Raw genomic sequence first — 22777 nt, 5'->3', positions numbered from 1 at the left:
GGCAAATGTGAAGTCAAAACACCCGTCTTTATTGGGAGTTTGCCGATTGAACAGAAAACTAACTAAACTGGGAAAGCAACAGACAGGAAACCGGGCAAACAGAAAAAACAGAGTAGAATGAAGAACGACGCAACGACGAGCAGGGTGAGACTCAGACACTAAATACAAGAGGTGAACAGGACTGAAAGGACACAGCTGGGAGACACGGCTGACACTGATTACACAGACGAGACAGGGAGAGCACAAAACTGAACACACTGACATAAGACACAGACCTTCAAAATAAAACAGGAAATGCACAGACTAGACTCAGAGACACAGTAACAGACAGAGAACAGAAGGAACACATGGGCAGAAACTAAACAGAGGGAACACAGAACCCAGTGTCCTACATGTAACATGCTCAGAGACTGAATCTCGGCTGGCCCCCTCTGACCCACAGACTTAGTTTCCTGCCACCAGGGACCTGTTTACCAGACTTCCCATATACCACCCGTGACCCAATATGATTGTGCATACAAGTGGAAAGCAACATATGTGTCTCATATCACTGGTACCTTGTTAGATGGTGATGATTGTGGTCTCACTGGTCGCAGACATGGAGGGAGTGGTCCTATTGGTTGGCTCCCACATTAGGAAGGCGGGGTTGGGGCCTTCCTATCACCATTGTGCTAACGTAATTATACAATAGCATTTACAACACCACCATCTTCAAATAGAAAAACACATTATGGAATGCTATCAGTTGTGTATTGGCCTCCCCAAACCCTGGACCTCAACATTAGTGAATAGTGGGATCATCTTGACAGAGAAGGGAAGGAAAGGCAGCCAACATCCAAAAGAAGAGCTTTGAATGCATGTCTTTATCCTGTCTTCCTTCTCACCCCAACCGGTCGCAGCAGATGACCGCCCCTCCCTGAGCCTGGTTCTGCCGGAGGTTTCTTCCTGTTAAAAGGGAGTTTTTCCTTCCCACTGTCGCCAAAGTGCTTGCTCATAGGGGGTCATATTGTTGATTGTTGGGTTTTTCTCTGTATCTATTATTGTACGATCTACTGTACAATATAAAGCTCTGTGAGGCGACTGTTGTTGTGATTTGGTGCAATATAAATAAAATTGAATTGAATTGAATTGAATTGAATTGTTCACACTGCTGACTCATGACTGTGTAGCAACACATAGTTCAAATCACATCATTAAGTTCGCTGATGACACGACCGTGGTGGGTCTCATTAGCAAGAACGACGAGTCAGCGTACAGAGAGGAAGTGCAGAGACTAACGGACTGGTGTAAAGACAACAACCTGTCTCTGAATGTTGACAAGACAAAAGAGATGGTTGTTGACTTTAGGTGGACACGAGGCGACCACTCACCGCTGAGCATCAACGGCTCCTCTGTGGAGATCGTCGACAGCACCAAATTCCTGGGCGTCCACCTGGAGACGGCCCTCGGCTGGTCCCTCAACACCAGCTCCCTGCACAAGAAAGCCCAACAGCGTCTCTTCTTTCTGAGAAGACTGAGAAAGGCCCGGCTTCCACCACCGATCCTGACCACCTTCTATAGAGGAACTATCGAGAGCATCCTGAGTGGCTGCATCACTGTCTGGTTTGGGAACTGTGCCATATCAGACCGCAAGACCCTACAGCGGATAGTGGGAACAGCAGAGAAGATCATCGGGGTCTCTCTCCCCTCTATTGAGGACATCTACACCACACGATGCATTCGCAAAGCCACCAGCATTGTGGCTGATCGGACACACCCCTCTCACACACTCTTCACACTCCTGCCATCTGGAAAAAGGTACCGAAGCATTCGGGCACACACATCCAGACTGTGCAACAGCTTTTTTCCACAAGCCATCCGTCTCCTCAGCAAAAAGGGACTGACTGATAAACACGCACACACACACATACACACACACTAACATTATCACTCAGCTTAACTCAACTACCTCAAAACATTGAGACTGGACTGACTAATCAACACAAGCACAAACACACTGACCTACACCACCAAACCATCGCACACACCAACCTGTAAATGGTCTTTTGCACAATATTATTACTGGACTTTCTGCACTAACTTCTGCACTTCCTAATTTTTGCTGCTACACTAAGGAATGTTTACTGTTCCTCCACTACCTCAACTCATCATCACAAAACCTTATTATTATGTTACGTTGTGTGTTTTTTTTGTCACACTGTCACTTGCTGCTCTTGTTTGCACATTTGCACGTGCACTTTGTTGTCTGCTGTCTGATAACAAAAAAAAAAAGTCATCCTTAGATAGTTAGATAGTTTTTTGTTAATTTATGTTGTAATTTATGTTAGGTCAGTCTGTCTTGTCTCTGCTAGCCAGCTAACTAGGCCTCTTAGTTAGCTAGTTTAGAGTTTTCTGTTAAATTATGTTGTAAATTTATGTTGCATGTAGCACCTTGGTTCCTGGAGGAACGTTGTTTCGCCTCACTGTGTACTGTTAAACTGTATATGGTTGAAGTGACAATAAAGCCAACTTGACTTGAATTGAACTGAATTGAATGTCCTTCAAGAAGCCTGGAGAACTTTTCCTGAAGACTACTTTCGCTATAATAAAAAAAAAGAAAAAATTAAAGCAAAGGTAATGACTAGTTTGGGTGTTGTAGTCCTTTAATAATCAAGGAAAAGTAGTAAATCCACAATTTAAAAAAAAAATGCTTTTATTATAAATAATCCTGGTGTGGATTAGTTACTTACACATCAAACCAATGTTTTACAGGCAGAACATTGCTCATCTGAGTTTTTACAGACCCAGAGTGAAATTCACACAAGTTCAGCTTTCATTACCTGATCAGTGCGCCACTGAAGCAGACCCACTCTGCTCTGTCTTTGAAGATTCACCATGAGAAATTGGCATTCCTTGCTCTAACTGTCCACAATATGAAAGTCACAGGAAAAACCGACATGTCTTTTTTTTATGTTTGTTTGTTTGTTTTAACCCACTATGGTGCCACTTAAAATCCCTGTGTTTGAACAGTACACTTCAATTCTGCTTTAACAGCAATCCTTGATGTGCAGGGAAACATCAGGGTTAGCAAACTCACAACGCGAGTCTTCTTTCTCTGGGCCACATGTGTAATATTTATGTTTTTGTCCATCGAGCCACTCCATAGAGCTTCACTGCAAGTCATGTTTAATTGCAGCAGAGAATAAACACCAGCCTTCAGACCAGCTGCAAAACAGAAAAATAAACACGTGGACAAAATGCATAAATTTGCTGTAATGTAAGTTAATAAAGTAAGTTACATACCGCAAAAGCCAATAGCTCCTCCAGTCACACAACCACTGTTGCCTTGGGGCAGACTGACAGAAGCGAGGCTGCCATATCGCGCCATCGGCCCCTCTGACCACCACCAGTAGGCGGCAGGTGAAGTGTCTTGCCCAAGGACACAACGACCGAGTCTGTCCGAGCCAGGGTTCAAACCGGCAACCTTCCGGTCACAAGCCGAACTCCCAACTCTTTGAGCCACGATCGCCCCAAAGTTTTCTCCACTTTGGATGCCTCCAGTGAGTTCTGGCAAATTCCACTGGACCCCAGCTGCCAAAAACTGACCACGTTCATAACTCCCATGGGCAGGTTTTGCTTCAGGCGTCTGCCATTTGGCATAACAGCACCCGAGATCTTCCAGCGGCTCATGAGCACTTTGCTCAAGGGCCTAGATGGGACTGTCATTGTGATGGACGACATACTGGTTTTCGGGGCTAAGAAAGAGGAGCATGACCAACGCTTAGATGCAGTATTACTGACAATCAAAGCATCAGGCCTTAAGCTCAACAGGTCCAAGCAGCTATGGCCTGCATGCTGCACTGTTACAGGACCATGACGGGGAGTTTTGGCCTGTTGCTTTTTGTTCTCGCACTCTCACAGATGCAGAGAAAAGATATTCACAGATTGAAAAAGAGTGTTTAGCATCTGTCTGGGCCTGTGAACGTTTTTCCCGCTACATCCAAGGCATGGGTCATGTATGTGTACAAACTGACCATAAGCCCTTGGTGCCTTTGATCAACTCATACGACCTTGACCAAACACCACTGAGATGTCAGAGACTGCTGATGCGACTGATGTGATTCAGTGTCACTGCTGAGCATGTTCTCGGTAAACAGTTAGTGGTGGCGGACGCACTCTCCAGACATCCACTGCATGGATGCTATCAGTTCGAGACAGACAGCCGGGTCAAGGTATATGTGAGCAACGTAGTGACAAGCAAACCTATCAAGTCACATAAGTTGGAGGAAATTCACAGTGCTACACAGATGGACCCAGAGCTTCAAAAAGCAATCATTTTCATCAGACAAGGGTGGCCTTTGAGAATGGCAAAGAGTTCATCACTGCAAGGCTTCTATGCAGCCAGAAGCCACCTTTCAGAATCAGACGGTCTAGTGCTCTACCACGATCGCATTGTAATTCCCACAGCACTCAGACCCAGTGTCCTTGACCAATTACATGAAGGCCACCAAGGACTAACTAAATGTAGAGAGCGTGCAAGATCAACAGTGTGGTGGCCCACCATTGGACTTCAAATGACACACAAGGTGAGATCATGCAACTTTTGCAGAGAGCACAAGCCTACACAGCGACGGGAACCCCTCGTGACTACTCCTCTGCCCAATGGCCCCTGGCAAACGATTGCAGTACTCGAAAAGACATTGTTGCCCAGTCCAGTCAATAGGGACACGGTTTGCCAAAGGGATGCTCCAAAGGGAGACTGAGGACTATCTCCTTTCTATGTTCTAAGGGCAGAATAATACCTTATCAGGACTGAGGGTAGTCTACCCCTGTGATGTCGTACGTTCTGACAACACTGTTTTATATTTAAAGTACTTTTGTTAAAGGGGAAGATGTTGTGAGATTTATTTTTCTTGTACTAGTAAGGCTACTATGGGGCCGGCCACTAGAGGTCGCTGGAACACTGTATGTTTTTGGAAAATTGATGTAGCCACGTACACTGGTGCTATAGTTCAATAAAAGTAGTCCGTGCTGAATAAACCCTGCGTCTTATTGCCTCCTATCATGACAGAGCTTGAGCAAGATCTTACTATTTCACAGATGTGGCGTATGGCTGAATTGTGTAAGCCTGATTTATACTGTCCTCAATAAATCTGTGTTTGTTTAATATAGGGCAGAAATATGATAAAATACTTATAATTGTAGAGTTTGTTTTCATGGAAAGTGAGAATTTTTTTTGTTTTGAAACAAATAATAATCATTTTTAAATAATCTCTTTAGTCACAATAAATTTGCAGTGAGCAGGAACATTGTGCACTGAATTCCTGTTTTTTTCTAAATGTAGGTATTATCAGCATCCGATAAAGATCCTTCTCAAAAAAAAGTCTTTGCCAAATTTTAGACACATTACAGAAACATAAGAGCTTCTAAAAGCATCTTGGCCATTTGGCAGCTGTTGAAACACATCCAGACATATTGGAATATTAGGATATATATTATTGGACTGGAATATTAGAAACTACATGTGTATCCCCAGTCAAAATTGCACTCACACAGTAGTCCTGAGGAAATAAACATTTTTGTCTGTCTTTTTTGATAACTTGTAAAAGTCAAAGTTTCCAAAGAATAGATTCAAATGAAAAAAGAAAAAGAAAAAAAAAACTTGTGTAATTTATCAGGAGTGATCATACTAAATGCAAAACAGAAGCAAATGAACACACAACTGGGGTAGAATGTTTATTAGAATTTGCAATTAGCGATGTAACATTCACCTACATGACACAAAGGAAGTCATAAATATGCTAATATGCACAACTCTGTTGAAATGAGCTTCTTTCATCGGGGGATGATATCCACTGATATATCTCCATGTAGTTGGATAGGGATGAATGCACAGATACCTGTCACTCTGATGACACAGTAAATAAAAGTACAAAATAAACAGAGTCCATATCAAATATTTAGATACACGTAAAAAGAAATTAGAAATAAGTCAGAAGAGCACTGGATAATTAGCAAAAAGCAAAAAGTAAAGAAAAAAAGCTTTGTAATTCACTGCACTGCACCCGTAATAGTATTGTTTCCGCTCCTGTACACGGAGTAACAGTGCTAAGTTGGCAGATAAAAGTGCATGGCTTTTGTATTCAGATTAATCACTTTTTTAATCAGAAACCATACGAAGACGTGTGTGGATGCAGTATGTAGTTTAATTTTTCTGACAGTGTAGTCCTTATGAAAAGAATCAATGTACAAAACCATCACTGGTTAAGAGGTCATTTTATGATTTCAAAAATCAATGAAATTCTGTTAGAATTAAAAACAAGAGAAAGTAAAGTAATGAAGGAAAAGAAAGCAGTAATAACGCTATCACTGTACCAAAGTGGTGTTATGGTCATTATGTCATGCTCCATAAGTGAAGTCTGTTAAAAGTGGGAATCGGCTGTTCCACTTGTTATTCAGATGGTCACCGTTTTGTGGCCTGAGTTTGATGCGCAGGGAAGGGAGGAAGTGAGCTCAGCGAAAGGCAGTAGTTGTAGTTGAGGTGAATATGATAATGTTGATGGTGAGGATCCATAGTTGGTAATGGTAAAAGAGGGGAGGTCATGCAGCTTGAACCAGAGGAAAGTAAGGTCAGAAATGCCCTTGGAGAAGGAAGTTTCCATCACACTGCTGCCTCTGGCTTGGTGGCGCTTTAGGTAGGACACAGGACTGAAGAGGAAGACAGAACAAACTGCCTTGATATAGTTTCCAACATCCAAGAAGTTCAGACAGGCAATATTTCAAGAACAGAAAATGTCCCTGTTTTCCACTGTGCTGTGTAAAACGCTACAAAAGTGAGTAGAAGACTGTGTTTGCATTTACCTTTTAAGATGTAGTCGGTCAGCAGTGTAGGTACCTTCTCACTGTCCTCCTTCATGGCATAGAGTACTGCATGAAAAAAGCAGACAACAAGGCTGAATGTACTACTTCTGCCTTTTATTTGGCTCTATTACAGATGTTCTGGTGTGGTCTTACTCTTTGTGAGCATCTGCAGGTCATCAACAGATGGAGGGGTGCTTTTCTTCTCATATGGAATAACCGTGTTTAGGTACTGAAACAGAATAAAGGTTCAGAAGACTTTCTCAGACTAATAAGAGAGTAATAAGTAGCCTCTGTTAATCTGAAGGACTACATTTCTCTCTTTTTCTTTTCTTTTAAATTAGACTTTTTTGTTTGTTTGTTTAAATTAGAATTTTGTTCAACCAAAGTGCAATCAAGCTAGTGAGTTACTTGTAGCTTTACATTACAAGTAACATGAGAGTAGTATCAATTTGTCAAGCTACTTTTGACAAAATATCATGAAATTCTGTTAAGTCATGGAGATGTGCCCTGGCATGACATCAGCCACCTTCGTACTACTGAAATACTGGATTAAGCCTGAAGTCACCAGGATTAGTCCGGCTCCTGTTTTGCAGTATAGCTCTAAGAACACCAAACTTTGAATCTGAACCGTCCATCATTGCAAACCAATCTAAGTACCGAGAAAACCTCTGTCAACATACAGTATACAGTTGGAGATCTTCACCCTTACACCTGCTGGTCTTCTTTCCACAGTGCATTAGCTGAGTTCAGGCCAGCTAAGGTAGCCTTTATTTTCTTTGCACCAGTGAACCTTGAGAAGTCAAAACCATGTAGCTGGTTCCAGCTGGTGGTTGCAGCTGTTCACCAGAGGCATCTAACAGGCTTTCTAGTTTCAGGAGGTTCTCTGACACAGCCGACTGGCCATCCTTACGCCTAAGGATGGCCAGTCGCCTTACACTCACGGCTGACTACAAGAACCAACTGTTCACTTACCGTCTAATGAAACGAGAACGCCTAAATATGTCATTATATAATTTGCTCCATCTGTGAGTATTCATAATGGGTTGGCTCATCTGTGCATGTTTGTTTGGGTTTTTTTGTTTTTTATTTAAAACATTTAAACCTTACCTGCTTGTCATTCCCTGTGCTTCCAAATGTCTGTCTGATGCCTGTTTGTAGAATGTTGGAAATTCCCTCCATGCTGAAACGCTGTAGGACACACACACATACAAATGACCATTATTACAAACTACCAATTCATATGACAAAATTCATTTTTTAAATTATTCTTCAGCAGATTTCAGCATGGTATCATTGTGCAATTTATTGTATATATTGCATCCACTTCCTTAAGCCATCGGTATGCTCATATTAGTTCAGTAACAGAGAGTAAGGTACCAAGAGCCAGACTCACAGCACTCAGACTGCTGCTACATCGAATGGAGAGGAAATCCATTAGGCAGTTTCTCTTTTGCTGGATAGGACTGCACTGGGCAGTTACTGTACATAGATGATGGGTCACAGCCACTTTATAATCTTTCCTGGAAGATAATTTAGAGGCTAATGGCCTTTAGATATCCATTATACTAACAGTTAAAGAGGATGGGGAAAGGAAGAGCTTGCAGGCATTCTTGTTTTACCTTCCTGTAATTTACAGTGAAAAGTTTAAAAAAGAAATCTGCACATTCATAAAATGCCTCATATTGTTAATATTTGAGATTAGCACCATTACCCACCTTAACAAGCATGGTCCCTGTCTTCTGGCCTGTGGAGCTATCGTTGCCTCCATTCACAGGCACTGTCCCTCCCCCCTGCAGGCTCATGGCCTTGTCCCGACGTCTGCGTTTGCTGCTGTCTCGTTGCTCCTTCTGCCTGTTCTGCACCTCCATTAGTGCCGTGATGAATGTGTTCTTCACCTCTTTCTCAAACTCCAGCTCATCACGACGAGCCAACTGGCTGACGAGCTCCTCTGAGTACTCACGGATGGCGACTTCCACCCGGTGCAGCAGCTCAACAAGCGCTGAGCTGGGCATCAGGCTCAGGCCTGCAGGATGGATTTGAGAGCGGAAAGGTTGTGGGAATCATTAGAGTTAAGCAGGATGCTAACAGTAAAATAATATTCTTTGAATAGTCTGACTATTGGGAATCGGTGCCACTGTGACAGTATTAATTACCAGTAATGTATACTAATGCGGCCCAGGGTAATTTTGCTATATGAATAAGGTACTGTTGTATGAATAACATAATGAGCAGTCCCTGATGATAGCTCAGCGTATAAAGGAAGGAAGTGCAATCAGTATTTTGTAAAAAGAACACAAACAAAACAGCAGCTTGGGAGAAACATTTCTGACAATGCAGCTGGTACAGTGTAATCATTATATTACATCGCAGATGCCTAAAGACGTTGTCTGTGGCTGCTCATACTGTAATGCTTTAGCTCAACTGGGAAGTTTTTTTGAATTACAAATTTGATCATGTAAAATGCATGTTGAGGCAGAAAATAATATTATATTACACCCACACTAGATATAGTGCCATAACGTCCATTTACTGCACGTAAAGTCTCCACCATTTAAAAAAGAATTGTGAAATAACAAAATGAATACATGAGTGAATATCGATTTTGAAATTATTATTTTTATTTTTATTATTATTTAAATCTCTCTAACTGCAATTAAATTTCACAATAAGACCAAGGCTCTTTAATTAGTATACACTTCCCCCAGATACTTGAAAAAAATAATTTTATCAGCATTATTAAATACTTAATTTCCTAAAAAACACGTTTGTCTTTGATCCATGTATTCATGTATTCGTCCACTGTACAGTATTTACTTGTTTCATATAGTAAAATTCCCGAGAAAAAAAGAATGGTGTTAGAGAGTGTTAGCCAGTTATTTTAAAAAAGAAGACAATGTGAACAAAACAGCTGGTTTCTTCATGGTTTTGCGTAACTATTTTTAAATCCCTGTAGAACGGAACCGTGTAAGCTAGCGCAATAATTTTTTTTGTATATGAAACCAGAGGAGTTTCCTTCCACATATAGCTTTTCAAAAATTGCATAAAAAAATGCACTTTTTTGCAATTTATGTAGTTACTATGGACTTAATGCATACATATTATTAAAATATGGGCTATAACAGTTGTATTGATGCATAGCAACTTGAAATACTCCCAAAAATGGCACTACAGCATGTAAAAATATAAAGTAAGCTCTTGCGGCCTTGGTTCTATGGTAGGTCTTAAAGGGTTAAACATGAGGTGTTTCCACCACTTTGGTACATGTGACCAATTTGCAAGGTGATTATTGTGCAGGGTGTTCATATTATGACACACATATCGTGTCAGTCACGGGGCAATTTTTTTGTCATTACATTGCAACTGTGAATCTAAACTATATAAAAAGGCTTTTGACTCCAAATATCTATCTGTATCTGTAACCTTTTGAGTGCTCTTCTCAATGGTGGAAAAGTAGAAGTACAAATAGCGTAAAAGTAGCTGAAAACCACTAAAATATGGAAGCAACATTTAGATATAGTAGCCAAAAAAGAAAGGTTTATTTTACTCATTTAGTGTTGTGGGTGGCTTAATTTATTGTACAACCACCATTTTACTTTGTTTTTAATATGGTGATTTCTCAGTGCAGCCAAAATTTCATGTTTGCTAAAGTTAGCTTGGTAATGCTAACTGACATAGCTGATAATCCCTGCACAGATGCGCATGTGCTGCATGTTTAATGCTGTTTCTGTTGATGTTTCTTTAAGAAGGTTAACTAATTATTATTTACAGTTTTTAGTTGTAAAGAAAAGTTATTGACCTCTTAAACTCTCATCTTCAAACTAACTAAATGAGATAACTAATGTACACAGATGGATAGTTATAGTTGTATTTGAGACTTATTTTTCCCTGAACATTGTATCTTTGCGTTAGGTTTAAATGGATTCATGTTGGAGCTTTTATGAAAAGGGTGATTATAGTTTTTAGCTTTAACTGATGATAATACCAAATAAGAGTCACACCTTTGGTATTTTATTACTATCTTGAGGTATGTACCTTAATTTTGACCTAAAGGATGACTTTAATAGGAAATTATCACATTTCTGACATGCTACTTAACAGAAAATATGCACTTGTTATGAAGTCTAGTCTATTATATCTAGTCTACGAGGTAATCCTGAACGATAGCATTAGAATAAATTAGTTAAAACAGCTCAGTCAGGACATTGCATAAGTCAAATGAAAATAAGAAATAACCAGAAACATGGATTATTCACAGCTTTACCTTCATAGGAGCAGTTGTTGTTTGAAGCCTCTGACAGCTGCCTGATCTCTTCTAGCAGGGACAGATTGGTCCTGGAGGAAGAGTGACTGACCTCTTCCTCCTCATCCTCCTCAGTTTCACCAGGATCTGGAGAATTCTCCATCATTTCAACTATCTCCTCAATGACCTTGAACACAGAAATGGAGGGATTCACAAATAAACAAGCTGACCAATCTGTTTAAAGAGTTTACACCCTACAAGCATGACTGAGGATTTATCTATTAATGAGTTTCTGTGGACTTTACTTTTGTGTTTCTGTGTTTTTAACTAGATTTTGTTATTGTTTCTCCCTCTTTTAATGTTAATGTACTTATTTTTATTTTAACTTATTTGCATTTTTCTGTGTAATTTTGAGTATGTATTACTTTAAGACATTTTGGGGGTGTCCCCCTTTTAATCTGTAGTGGTTCAGTCCAGAATCTATTTGGGCTGTGGCTTAACCAATTAGCCAATTAGCCAGTACCACCTCGTTAAATTTAATTGGTCAACTTGTTTATTTGTGAAGGTGTGATTGGTCCACTTGGATTTTTTCTGTTTCCTGTTTTTTATTTAAACACAAACTGTTTGACATTTTGCAATGACGCTGATGAAGGCATGACGCTGATGAAGGCCACAAGCTGAAACGTGTTGGTCACAAAAAATTTGCCGTTCACTTGATTTTTACACACACACACTCAGACCTGATCTGCTGTGATAAGAGGTTCTTCATTCAGGCAGTTGGCATTGTCGTTCTTCTCATTCATCTCCTCCTCCTCTTTTTCATGAATCTGCAAATGATAAATTATGCCAACAGATTACTGTGGTGAGGATGCCAGCAAGAGTCAAATGCTGATGTCTTTGCATTGGAGTAATTGATGAAAATACACATTCAAAAAAAAAAAAATCAATTGGTGTGTTTGAATGACAGCTCATTCAGGAGTTGTGTTCATTTTTTCCCTGCTCTGTCCAGCAAAAAATGGTAGACAGATTCACTTTGGCAAGTAGAGTAGTCTGCGTGAGCGTGCTTGTGTTCATAAAGTTTCTCCATTTAATGTTTAATAATGGGTGTCAGGAGCTCAGCCCTATCCCCCAGGACCTGAAGCAGTAGACCTGGGCCCCAGAAATGTAGAGGCCCTCCAGAGCGTGAGAGCCCCAGGTGGACCACCACAGGGACAACCGCAGTTCCCACTCAGAGAAGAGCAAAGGAGAGCCCTGGGGAGGGGTCACCCAGCAGCCACAGTGCAGACGCCCCAGGTGACTGCAGCGACAAGCTCACAGACTCCACTGGCTACACCGGAGCAGACCAAGCCCGAGACCCAAGGACACCCCAACCCCCACCAAGAGCAGACAAATCCAGGGGGCCCAGGTCCCACCAAGCAGCCACCAGGAACAAGCCAGTACAGAACCGAGCTTCCAGACCCAGATACCGAGAAGTACCAATGCACCAGCAGATGGGGGCAACAGTCACTGGCAGGGAATGTGTCAGGGGGAAATAGGCCCCCACACCTGAGGGAGCCTGAGATGTTCTAAGAGAGAGGGGGAGGGTGACATGTACACATAGACAAACAGGCAGACACACACCCTCTTTGGAGACACACAGAAATGGATGCCTTACACACACTTTATACTCCCAGGTCCAAACACCAATAACCCCCAGATAGGCAATCAGCCCCCAGATTCAGGAGATGCCTCCCCTTCAGTCTGGGGTGGAGACAAGCAGACCATCCTGGTCCCCACATCAGGAGAGCAGCCCTCCAGCCCAGACCCCAACTGGCCACTTGAGTTCATTTCAAAGTCTGATGTTTAAATATTTAAAAGGTTTTACATAATTTACTGTTACATTACTATCACATTTTAAAAACCACTTACTCATTCCATTTTTAAAAGCATGTAAATAGACTGCATCCTGTTTACGTGTGGAATTGAAGGAGGAGGCTAGAGAGAGGGTGTCTGTCTCCTGAACCTGAACTGTGAGCAGGATCCACAGGAGGAGATATTTTTGTGAAATATCTTTACTCCTCACAACGTTTCCTGGACCTTTTACGTTAGTGATACATGAATCACCTCTGGTGGTCCACAAAGGTACTGTAGATGGGCTACAGCACTAACAGAACAGTTTGAAATGACTCGCAAGTATATTGAGTTAAATATTTTTTATAAATGTATTTATCGATATAAAAAGTGAATAAAACATTCGAATAGGAGCTGGTTAGTTTGTGATATTACTCATTAGCCTGACCTAAATTTGATGCTCTTGTATTGACGTTTGTGTCCCAGTGGCAGATGGGTCACTATGACTGAGCATTAGCAAGCTATAGTGAAACAGCCTATGTTTTTATATTTTTCAAATAACATTTGAGAAATACATCACTTTCTCTTGAACTTTTATTGAAGATGAATTTTCTGATTTTTAAGTTGGCTGCAGCGCTCTTGACTTTGATCATGGCTGCTCTAGCAACGTTCAAAACTTATGGGTTTCCATTAAGCCTCAGCTATACTTTGTCTGTGGTGCTATTGAGCAAATAGATAGCATGATCACATATGATGGTGCATGTACCAAACATTTTTTTAATTAAGCACTGTTACCATACGTTTTATTATCAACTTAGCATTTAACAGTTTATCCATTCCTCCATGCTGATACAATAATGAGAAAGTGATAAATATCCATGTTACAAAAGGAAAATCTATTTTGTGGCTCAACTCATTTCGAATTAAATAGAACCACATTTTTATAATATTTAAAAAGTGTGGCAGGAGAAACAATCAGAGGTATAAATGCAGAGAAAAGATTGTCCTCACAGGAAGCTGTCATATGTTAAATATTTTGTGTCTCTCTAGGTATAAAACTTTTAGCTTGAAGGCATGAATGTGATACATTTCCACAGCCACCCTCTGCTCCTGTGATAACCACAGCTCCTCTGGCCTTCACCAGTCCAAACATGGCGTAGAACACTAAGTGTCTGCTGTCCAGCTGAATCTGACAGGCAATCAAGGAAACAGAGGAGGAGGAGGCAGAGCTTAGCTGAATGCCAGACCAGTCACGAGTGGTCAGGCATGCTTTCAATTGTCAGCATGAAATGAATTTTACAGGAGCAGAAACTAGTCATACAATTCATTTTAGCACATCGAGATGGAAAATAATGACACACAGCATTTGTCTTTAAGAAAAGCATCATTATTATCCTTACAAACACAGAAATTAGTGAATGTAGTTAACCATTCATAGCAAGCGAATAGACCAACATGTAAATATTTGACTGTGAGGTGAATTTTCTGGGTCAGACGTGTTCATGTAAGGATGAAATGTGTAAACAAACATTAGAGTGGACCAGAGAATGAGCTTCCCATTCATTCAGCACCCACATTACACCACAGTGCTAAGGATGCTCATCAGAATAGTTTGCTATCAGTTCAGTGTATTCGTTTATATTTAATACTAATTTACAGCAAGAGTCATCTCAAGGTGCTTTTTTACTATTGATGAGAATAAAAATTTGCATATAAATAGTGCAAAGCTATTCCTACATGTATATTATATTATATTAATTAGATTTAAACTAAACATGAAGGCGTGGCATGAAATGTACCTCCTGGTCAGAGATATTGCCGTTGATTCCTTCCGAGTCGGTGCCGTCCCAGGTGGCGATGTAGTTGTCAGTTAGAGCATCCCACACACTGCAAAACAACACAGACCCATGTCAAAATGCAAACCTACTCAAGCAAATATCAAAAAGAAGTATAAAGACACAATTTTTGCCCTCAGCTTTTGCCCTCAATAGATTTGTTTTTCTGATTGTAAAAAGCCATGTACTCAGCCCTATGTTCAGCATTCTGCAACTCAGTCAATATTTCATTGTGGTGGAGTTCAGGGCTGCAGGGCAGCAGTGCACAATAGAAAAGAAGTGCAGCTTACTACGTGTTAAACGGTATCCGCAGCAGAGATTTAGATAAAGTTCCTCACATCATTGTACAAAGTGTTCTCCAACTCTCCCAGCGTCTGTCTGAGGCAGAGTGAAGTAAAAACTGGGAGAGAAGTGTCCTTTGTGTCTGAGCTTGTGTGTGTGTGTGTGTGTGTGTGTGTGTGTGTGTGTGTGTGTGTGTGTGTGTGTGTGTGTGTCACTCAGAGGTTGGCTGAGGCCTGTTTCCCTGCTCCCAGTGGCACTGCCTCTGCCTGCTTACACAGTGGACTCCATTGAGCTGGCAGCTTACCTCACCAGTCATGCCTGTGTGTCATGGCTGCTCACACCAGGCCAAAGATTAGTTCTAGTTTTCCTAAAAGTTAACAGTTTTCAGAGGTATATTTGTTGCCAATGCGATTCTAATTTGCAGGATCATTAACAGCTCTGGTCGCAGAGTTTGCCTTTTTATATTAATGTGGCAGTACGCTACAAAGTGATTTCAAGTGCATTGGTATTGCTTTAAAACTAAAGAGCTTAAATCAGAATACAGGGGAAAAAAACTGCTTAGAAGTGTCAACAACACACCACAATCACACTGTAGACACAGTGCACAGCTGCACTGAGTGTACTGTAAGTGTTCAGGCAACATGCTGTAACTTGCACTGTACTGTATTTTCTAACTGTTGGATTTCTATTCTGTTATACAGTATTAAGGACCTTCTAACCAACAAAATATACTGTGCACCCCTTCAGGATACCAGATTTTAACTAACTAACTAATATAACTAATATCCTCGATGCATGAAGGAGCGTTTCCGCAGGTCCTTCCTCCCTGCAGCTGTCAGACTGTACAATCAAAACAACAATCATAGATGTTTACATCTGCGCTTTAACTACAATAATTTAATCAACCGATTTACACTACAACCTGGGTTTGCCTCTTATCTGTTGTTAATTTTATTTAATTTAATAACTGTACAGTACTCTGTATATAGTAACCATTGTCCTTAATGTAAATGTGTAAGAAAAAATGTGTATATTTCTGTTCTGTGTCCTGTGTACTGTTTGTTATATATGTGTCTTTCTGGCTGCTGTTACAACCAAATTTCCCCTTGTGGGACAATTAAAGGATAATTCTATTCTATTCTATTCTAATATATTGTTACAGGATACAGTATCTTATTCTATATAAGATTTTTATCTAATCTTTCCTTTCTTTAACAGCCTTGAGCTAGTCGCACATGCTTTCAAATCCAGATGGGATTACTGCATTTAGTACTGCACTAATATCACAGATGAGTATGTGCCAAGGGCAGTGCTAGTAAGAACATTTTTTACTATTTCAGCCTGGTTACACACTGAGTCTAGCTAGCTGACTGGTGGCTGTAGCTTTATATAACACTTCAAGTGGTACCAGTCTTCTTATGTGATGCTTTTTCCTATAAATAAAACTGAAGAATTGAAATGCAGTAAAGCCAACGTAACCAGTCACAACCACATCAGAAACCAGAGCAGCACATGAAGAGCACGTTCTGTGTTTATAACACATGGTTGGTCATCTGGCCTACAGGGAGTGGAGGTCCATGTTCCAACGCTGTCCTGCTGTGTTTCCTGGCCTGCAGCCACACAACAGGAATCATTCTGTTTAAATTTCTAGCTCTCCATCAGCTTGACAGATTCACTCAAAGCTGAGTTTCAGATCAGGGACTGCAGGGATTACTCCAAAATGTGCCACATAGGGTTTTCAACCAAGCTGCAGATTTAGACTGGTGATTAGTTTTGTTGGTGTGTCAGCTTCTCCTGTTTGCTCCTGTGTGACATAACAAAACGCAAACCTTCCAGTTTCATTAACACCAGTACCACCTCTTCATGGGACAAACTCTTCTGAGGAACATGGAACACTCATGTATGTCTGATTGAAATGTATTTCTTATGGTTTCCTTATTTATGACACTAGTGTATCAATCCACCCACTGCCTTTCACTCTGCTCTGTACTCACTCAGAGCTTTATTAACCAATAAAAGCTCACTTTTCTCACCAGAAATTAATCATTGCTCAAAGTCATATAATCCTTTCCAAAAAACTCTGCTGTCACACCTACAGTCAAGCTATATTTAGCATGATTCAGAGAACGCCTCAGAAACTGCTAGCAAGAGGAGGAGGCTCTGGCAGTCAGAGGAGAGGCAGAGACTGGGACAGAGCCAAAGCCAACTGAGGCGTACGACGCTGCACGCTGAATAATTCAGCATGCAGCCTGACATGGTGGAGGTGGGGAGGGTGGGGTCACAGTGCTGATTGACTGCATGTTTGGGGATGTTGTGGTCTGTGTGTGGAAATGTTTTGGCTTTTGTTCCAGGCTGCCAAGTCGTTTCAGCCTCCAGTGTGTGTGTTGTAAATGGAAGCATAATGAGCATATTGCTAACTGATTAACATGAAAGGCTGTTCTTTTTTTTATGTCTGTTGATATTCTACCTCCTGTATTTCTTTAGGGGACTAGGCATGTTTCTAAAAATGTTCTTTCATATACTTTCTATGTCAACATAACTGTAGCAGAGATCCTGCAGGTTCACCAAGGGACAGAAAATTTAAAGACAGAATATAGATTAATAACTTTTTCACTCAAACATTATTTTTTTTACGATAATTCCAAATAAAACAAACCCTTGTAGACTGTATCTGCAGTAACAGAAACTGACTTTATTTTTTTTCTGTTTTTAAAGGGATTTTAGCTGGGTTTAGAATTGGTGCCTCAAGTTAAGCTCAAATTGTTCTGGGTTCGTTATAGTTTACACACTGAACAGTGTCACATCCTTTATTACCACAGCTGTTTGGAAATACACAGTAACAGATGACTAAAGACTGAAAGATTCCAATAAGTAAACCTTGCTTCAGATATTGTGTCACTTACTCTTCATCTTGCAGTCGCTCCTCGTCCTCCTGATTGTGTGACTGGTTGCGTATGGGCGCCAGGCCCTCCGTCTTGGTGTTGTAATTGTGGAAGCACACATTGAGCTTCTCGTCAAACTCATTTACCAGGTCCTCCATTGACTTGAAGCTCATCATCTCAGAGAAGTTTTCCAGTTCAGAGAACTCCTCACGGGTGATGGAGGCCAGGGGGACGGTGGTGGTGGTGGAGTAGGAGTCGTTGATGAGGCTTTGGTCCATCTCATCCATCCTACAGGGCCGGAGGTCCTCAAACTCCTCATCTAAGCACACAAGAGGGGCTTCCATAGTGTCCCCTATCAAGTTAATGTCTGAGTCCTGCAGGAAACAGAGTCATGCAGCATTTAATGAACTGATTTTGCTGAATTTTGAAGGGCTTTTAAATTCAAGACATTTTAAGTTTGAGCATATGTTGCTTAATAAGCCAAGGCCACAAATGTGTTTAAAGAAAAGACCTGGTCAGTCACAGCACAAAGGTTTTTCGTGATTTCCATCTGTCCCCATCTGCTTTATTAACCAGTGTCCCAGAAGGATTTATCTGGTCTAGCATAAATCATGCCTCTCTGTCCTCATGTGGAATGACACCAGCACGTCTAGACAAAGAGGAGATAGAGGTAGGTGTGCCAGAAGGGGACCAGGTCCCAGGGGGGACCGAACCAGTTTGCTTTACTGGTAAACCAGTTAATTAAGTACACCAACAATGATTTAACTGATGAGCGCTTCAATATTCTGGGACATGAAATTATAGAACCATTTGACAAAGTACATTGTATATTATAATCGTGCTATTTTTGTGTTGGTCAAAGCTTTGCTTGATATACACTGAAAAAATACTGAAAAAATAATTTTGGATTACATGAACATTTTCCATGCAGTTTTATTACATAATTGAACTGTAAAATATTTAATGGAATCTGGCCAAATCATTCGTGTCTATTCAGTTTATACCAAGCACATTTTCCTTAATGATTAATTATTTGAATTAAAAAAACAAACCCAAACCTTTGATTCCATACATTTCAGCTGATTATTATTTTTTAATGGTTGTTTAAGAGCAATTTTAACCCACACCACAACCTTTCCTGGACATAACCATGCTTTTTATTACCTAAACCTAACCAATCAGGTTGAGATAGCATACATAAACACTAGGGGTGCAACAATACTCGTATCGATATTGAACCGTTCGATACAGTGCTTTCGGTTCGGTATGCATATTTATCGAACAATACAAAATGTTTTATTTATTCGATCAACTTTTCTTCTGACGATGCTGTCTGTGTTGAGCGCTCAGTGGATCTGCGTTCGACTACTCCGCCTAGGCTGCACTGTCGAGCGCAGATCCACTGAGCGAAGCGCAAGCTAGCAAGACAGAAGCTAAGCTCGTTGCAACATGGCAAACTGAACCTCCCCCACCCTCATTCAGATCTGGCCTTTGGAACTATTTTGGTTTTCATGTGAAGCATAACCCTGATGGTAAGCGCGTCATGGACAAAAGTCAAACAGTATGTCGGATGTGCCACGCAATGCTCAATTGGTGGGAACTAGTACGCTAGCGCAGTTAGCTTGTTAACCTGTTGACACCATCCAGCCCCACGCAACGGACGATCCGAGTTAACTCGTTAACGGAGATTTGCCGCGTTATGGCGTTAATGTCATTTTAACGAGATTAACGCTGACAGCACTAGTGGGAACACAACGAATATGACTGCACATTTACGCCGACATCATCCTAGTGCAAAGACAAGTGGAAGCAGACAAAAACAACAAGCATGCATGCTACAAACTTTACCCGAGTCATTTAGACAGCCGTTAGCACATGATTCTCCCTATGGGGACCTGATATGTTTAATATGCTGCTGAGAGTATAGCCCAGAAGAAGCGTATAGTATAGCTTTTATTTTGGAAAGAGACATTTCTCTGTAATAAACTCTCTTTTCCAAAGAGTGATTTCTCGATCAGATAGATTAATTTTTTTTATTATTTTGTTGTTTCAGCAACATGAAATTTAAAAACTGTACTTTTGAGTTAAAATATATATTTATAATTTTAATAAATGACAAATTAAAAAGGCATGAACATTTTTTTGTATCGAAAAAATATCGAACTGTGACACCAAAGTATTGAATCGAACCGAACCGTGAATTTTGTGTATCGTTGCACCCCAAATAAACACATACTATACTGCTACTATAGACATACAATATAAGGATCCATATAATATTGATACATTTCATTTTCTGTTAATTAACTAAACTAATTAACTATCAATGTATCGTTTGTTCACAATAAATGTTACCTGAAGACGTTCTTCTCATTCAGATGGACTGACTCATGTTCCAGTAGTGGTACAAACATATAGGTAAGGATCATTTTTTAACACTATCATAACGCTTTTACTTCAGACTTCAGAGCAGTATTTCAAAATGTTTTAGAAAATAAACAAATTTATTGGTAAAATTTTACTAAAACACAAGTGACCATTAGAGTTTCAAATTGCAGCTTTTTTGTGTTGATTGTTTTATTATAGTACCGTATTTTTCAGACTATAAGGCGCACTTAAAATTCTTTAATTTTCTCAAAAATCGACAGGGTGCCTCATGTATTAATTCTGGTTGTGCTTACTGACCTCGAACCGATTTTATGTGGTACACGGCATGGAAAAATATGTCAAAATGTTTTAGTACGACTTTGGTAAGCTACGAAGCTGCACCGCTTGATGGATTGTCGGAGCATTACGGCTACGGTAGTCAGCCTCGCAGAGTAATACGTACTGTGCGAGAACATAATATTGTGGTATCTGTATAAGGACCCCAAAATGGCACCTGTTAAGAGACATGCTTACGAAGCAGATTTCAGTCACGTTTTGTTATAATTCCGTGTGCCTTAAAGTCCGAAAAATACGGTATTTACCTTGGTATGTTTCATTTTTTCCTGTGAAATTAAGCTTAGCTTCAGAAGAACAGAGAAAACTTACAGGATGAGGTATGTTAAATGTTCCCTTTGAGAAATTAGTTCTCAGATTCTTATATTCAAAAGTTTATTCCATTAGTTTGTGGTTTAGCTTATGTTCCAGAGTTGGTGCCTAGTGTCAAACTTGATACCAAAATGTGGAAAAGATTAATAGAATTTATCTATTTAAATTGGTGAATTACTGTTACTGTTTACACAGTTTGTAGTAAAAATATATAAATAAATATCATACTTCAGTTAACTTAACTGAAGAGTAAAACCAGTATACACTGATAAATGTTAATTAAAAATAGTATGTGTATGTGATTTAATTTAATAAAACCAGAGAGAGTGAAGGGTGCTGACAGTCAGTGCTGGAGTACATCTTTTCTGACAAGTTGTGCTTTGCTCAGGCTGCCTGACGCAGGGTCAGACAGCAGTGAGGACTAATTTAGCTCCTTTGTGCTTTGCTGGACTGTGGCCTGGCGTAAATGGGTAAGTACAGAGAAGTCCATTTAAAAACAAGCTTGTTCGAGCCTCTTCCTTCTCATCGCTGCACTCAGCAAAGTGCTGCAGCCGGATATCGTCTTTCAGAATCTCTCCCTTACTTTCTTACTCTCCTCACTGTGTAGCTCGCTTACTTTGTTTGTTAGTGATCTCCCATTAATGGTCTTAACTCTTGTTTCAGTCCACACTGCAGTAGAAGACAAACACATACACATGTAATGGTGACTGACAACTTGTGTCTGTCAATAGGCCAAATTAGGTGGATCTGGTCTCCCAAATAAGGAGCACAGACATGGAAATTAGTGGCTGACTCAAACCTCGCCGTGGGGACTCTTTGTAGGAGGAATTGATGAACTGCTGCTTGAAAATCTGGCAGGCTAAGAACAAAAATTGCAAATTAAATTTCTTAAGAACACTCGTCCCATCATGCAGTAGCCTTTCTGCTTACTGCTGGGTCAGTTTAAGCTGGATGTGGAATATTTTGCCATGGCACAGGAAAGGTGGGAGTTTACAGCATCCTTAAAAATGGTGACAGTATAGAGATGGAGCTGTTAGAGATGTGCAGGTACCTGTATCTGTGTGTCAGCTTTTTTTGTATGTGACCTTCACAGAGAGTGGTAGTGGTCTCAGGTGTGCATGGAAGTGCCAACTGCCTGAACTCATCAGAGGTCATTTAATGCAATGGAACCAAATCTCTAATTCTATTTTTGAGTAGCAACTGCTGAATCAGACAAATCAAAGAGCAGCTCCCTTGCTCTTTTTTTCTAAAGAATTCTTTTATCCTCATTCTTTTGCTCAATTCATTTGAGCATTTTCAAATGATGCCTTGTTAAGTGCTTTTAAAAATAATAGGCTGTGGTGTATTAAGAATATAGAATAAAATGTCACATCTTTTACAGCAATCATTGTTTTAAGCTTATAAAAAAGTCATATCAATGTGATTTTGTCCCACATAAACTGAAAAGGATTCCTTTTTAAATCAATATTTACTGCCATGACAGAAATGGAAATCAAGCAAGTGCATGTCATCAGCTCATCAGAGGAAGGGGAAAAAAAGAGGTAATGGGGGAGGGAGAGAAGAGAGGAAACCATGGTTACAAGGCAAAGATGGTAGCAAGATGCAAACGAGGGTCCGGAATAACGGGAAGGACTGGAAGAACAGACATCGGGATTAGAGTGCAGACAAGAAGACAGATTACCTGTGGTTAGAGGAGCCGTTTTTGTCCTGGCGTGGTGTGTAGGCAGGATCTTCTCAGAGAAGAAGAACAGGCACCTCCCTTCACAGCAAAACCCAGAGATGAGCAGCAGCAGTCGCATTCATTCCAGGGTGAAAAAACAGAGCGAGAGGAGAAT

The 22777-nt window shown here is 40.4% G+C and overlaps 1 protein-coding gene across 1 annotated transcript; it reads right to left on the bottom strand.

Moving 5' to 3' along the window:
- Nucleotides 1–5701: 5701 nt before the first annotated feature.
- Nucleotides 5702–22771, bottom strand: fez1 (fasciculation and elongation protein zeta 1 (zygin I)). The gene is made up of 10 exons (XM_085288282.1): nucleotides 22624–22771; nucleotides 17931–18283; nucleotides 14710–14797; nucleotides 11821–11907; nucleotides 11102–11267; nucleotides 8556–8863; nucleotides 7948–8028; nucleotides 6994–7069; nucleotides 6841–6906; nucleotides 5702–6687 (listed from the first exon to the last, which is right to left on the bottom strand). Exons 2-10 carry the CDS (start codon nucleotides 18251–18253, stop codon nucleotides 6671–6673), a joined length of 1212 nt encoding a protein of 403 aa, XP_085144408.1. The 5' UTR covers nucleotides 18254–18283; nucleotides 22624–22771; the 3' UTR covers nucleotides 5702–6670.
- Nucleotides 22772–22777: the final 6 nt, after the last annotated feature.

The sequence above is a fragment of the Mchenga conophoros genome, linkage group LG10, assembly GCF_057382185.1.
Source record: "Mchenga conophoros isolate Kocher_MC1m ecotype Shallow Benthic linkage group LG10, M_conophoros_male_GT1.1, whole genome shotgun sequence".
Classification (NCBI taxonomy): Eukaryota; Metazoa; Chordata; class Actinopteri; order Cichliformes; family Cichlidae; genus Mchenga; species Mchenga conophoros.
The sequence above is the reverse complement of the archived record's forward strand: the minus strand, read 5'-3'. Positions and strand labels throughout refer to the sequence as shown.

Excerpts from the sequence above, each read along its gene's own strand:
- fez1 (XM_085288282.1), bottom strand. The coding sequence starts at position 18,253 with ATGGAAGCCCCTCTTGTGTGCTTAGATGAGGAGTTTGAGGACCTCCGG. Across the intron at positions 8,029-8,555 it reads CAGGGACCATGCTTGTTAAG|CGTTTCAGCATGGAGGGAAT; the intron begins GTGGGTAATGGT and ends TGTGTCCTACAG. Across the intron at positions 6,907-6,993 it reads CCTGCAGATGCTCACAAAGA|TACTCTATGCCATGAAGGAG; the intron begins GTAAGACCACAC and ends TTTTTCATGCAG.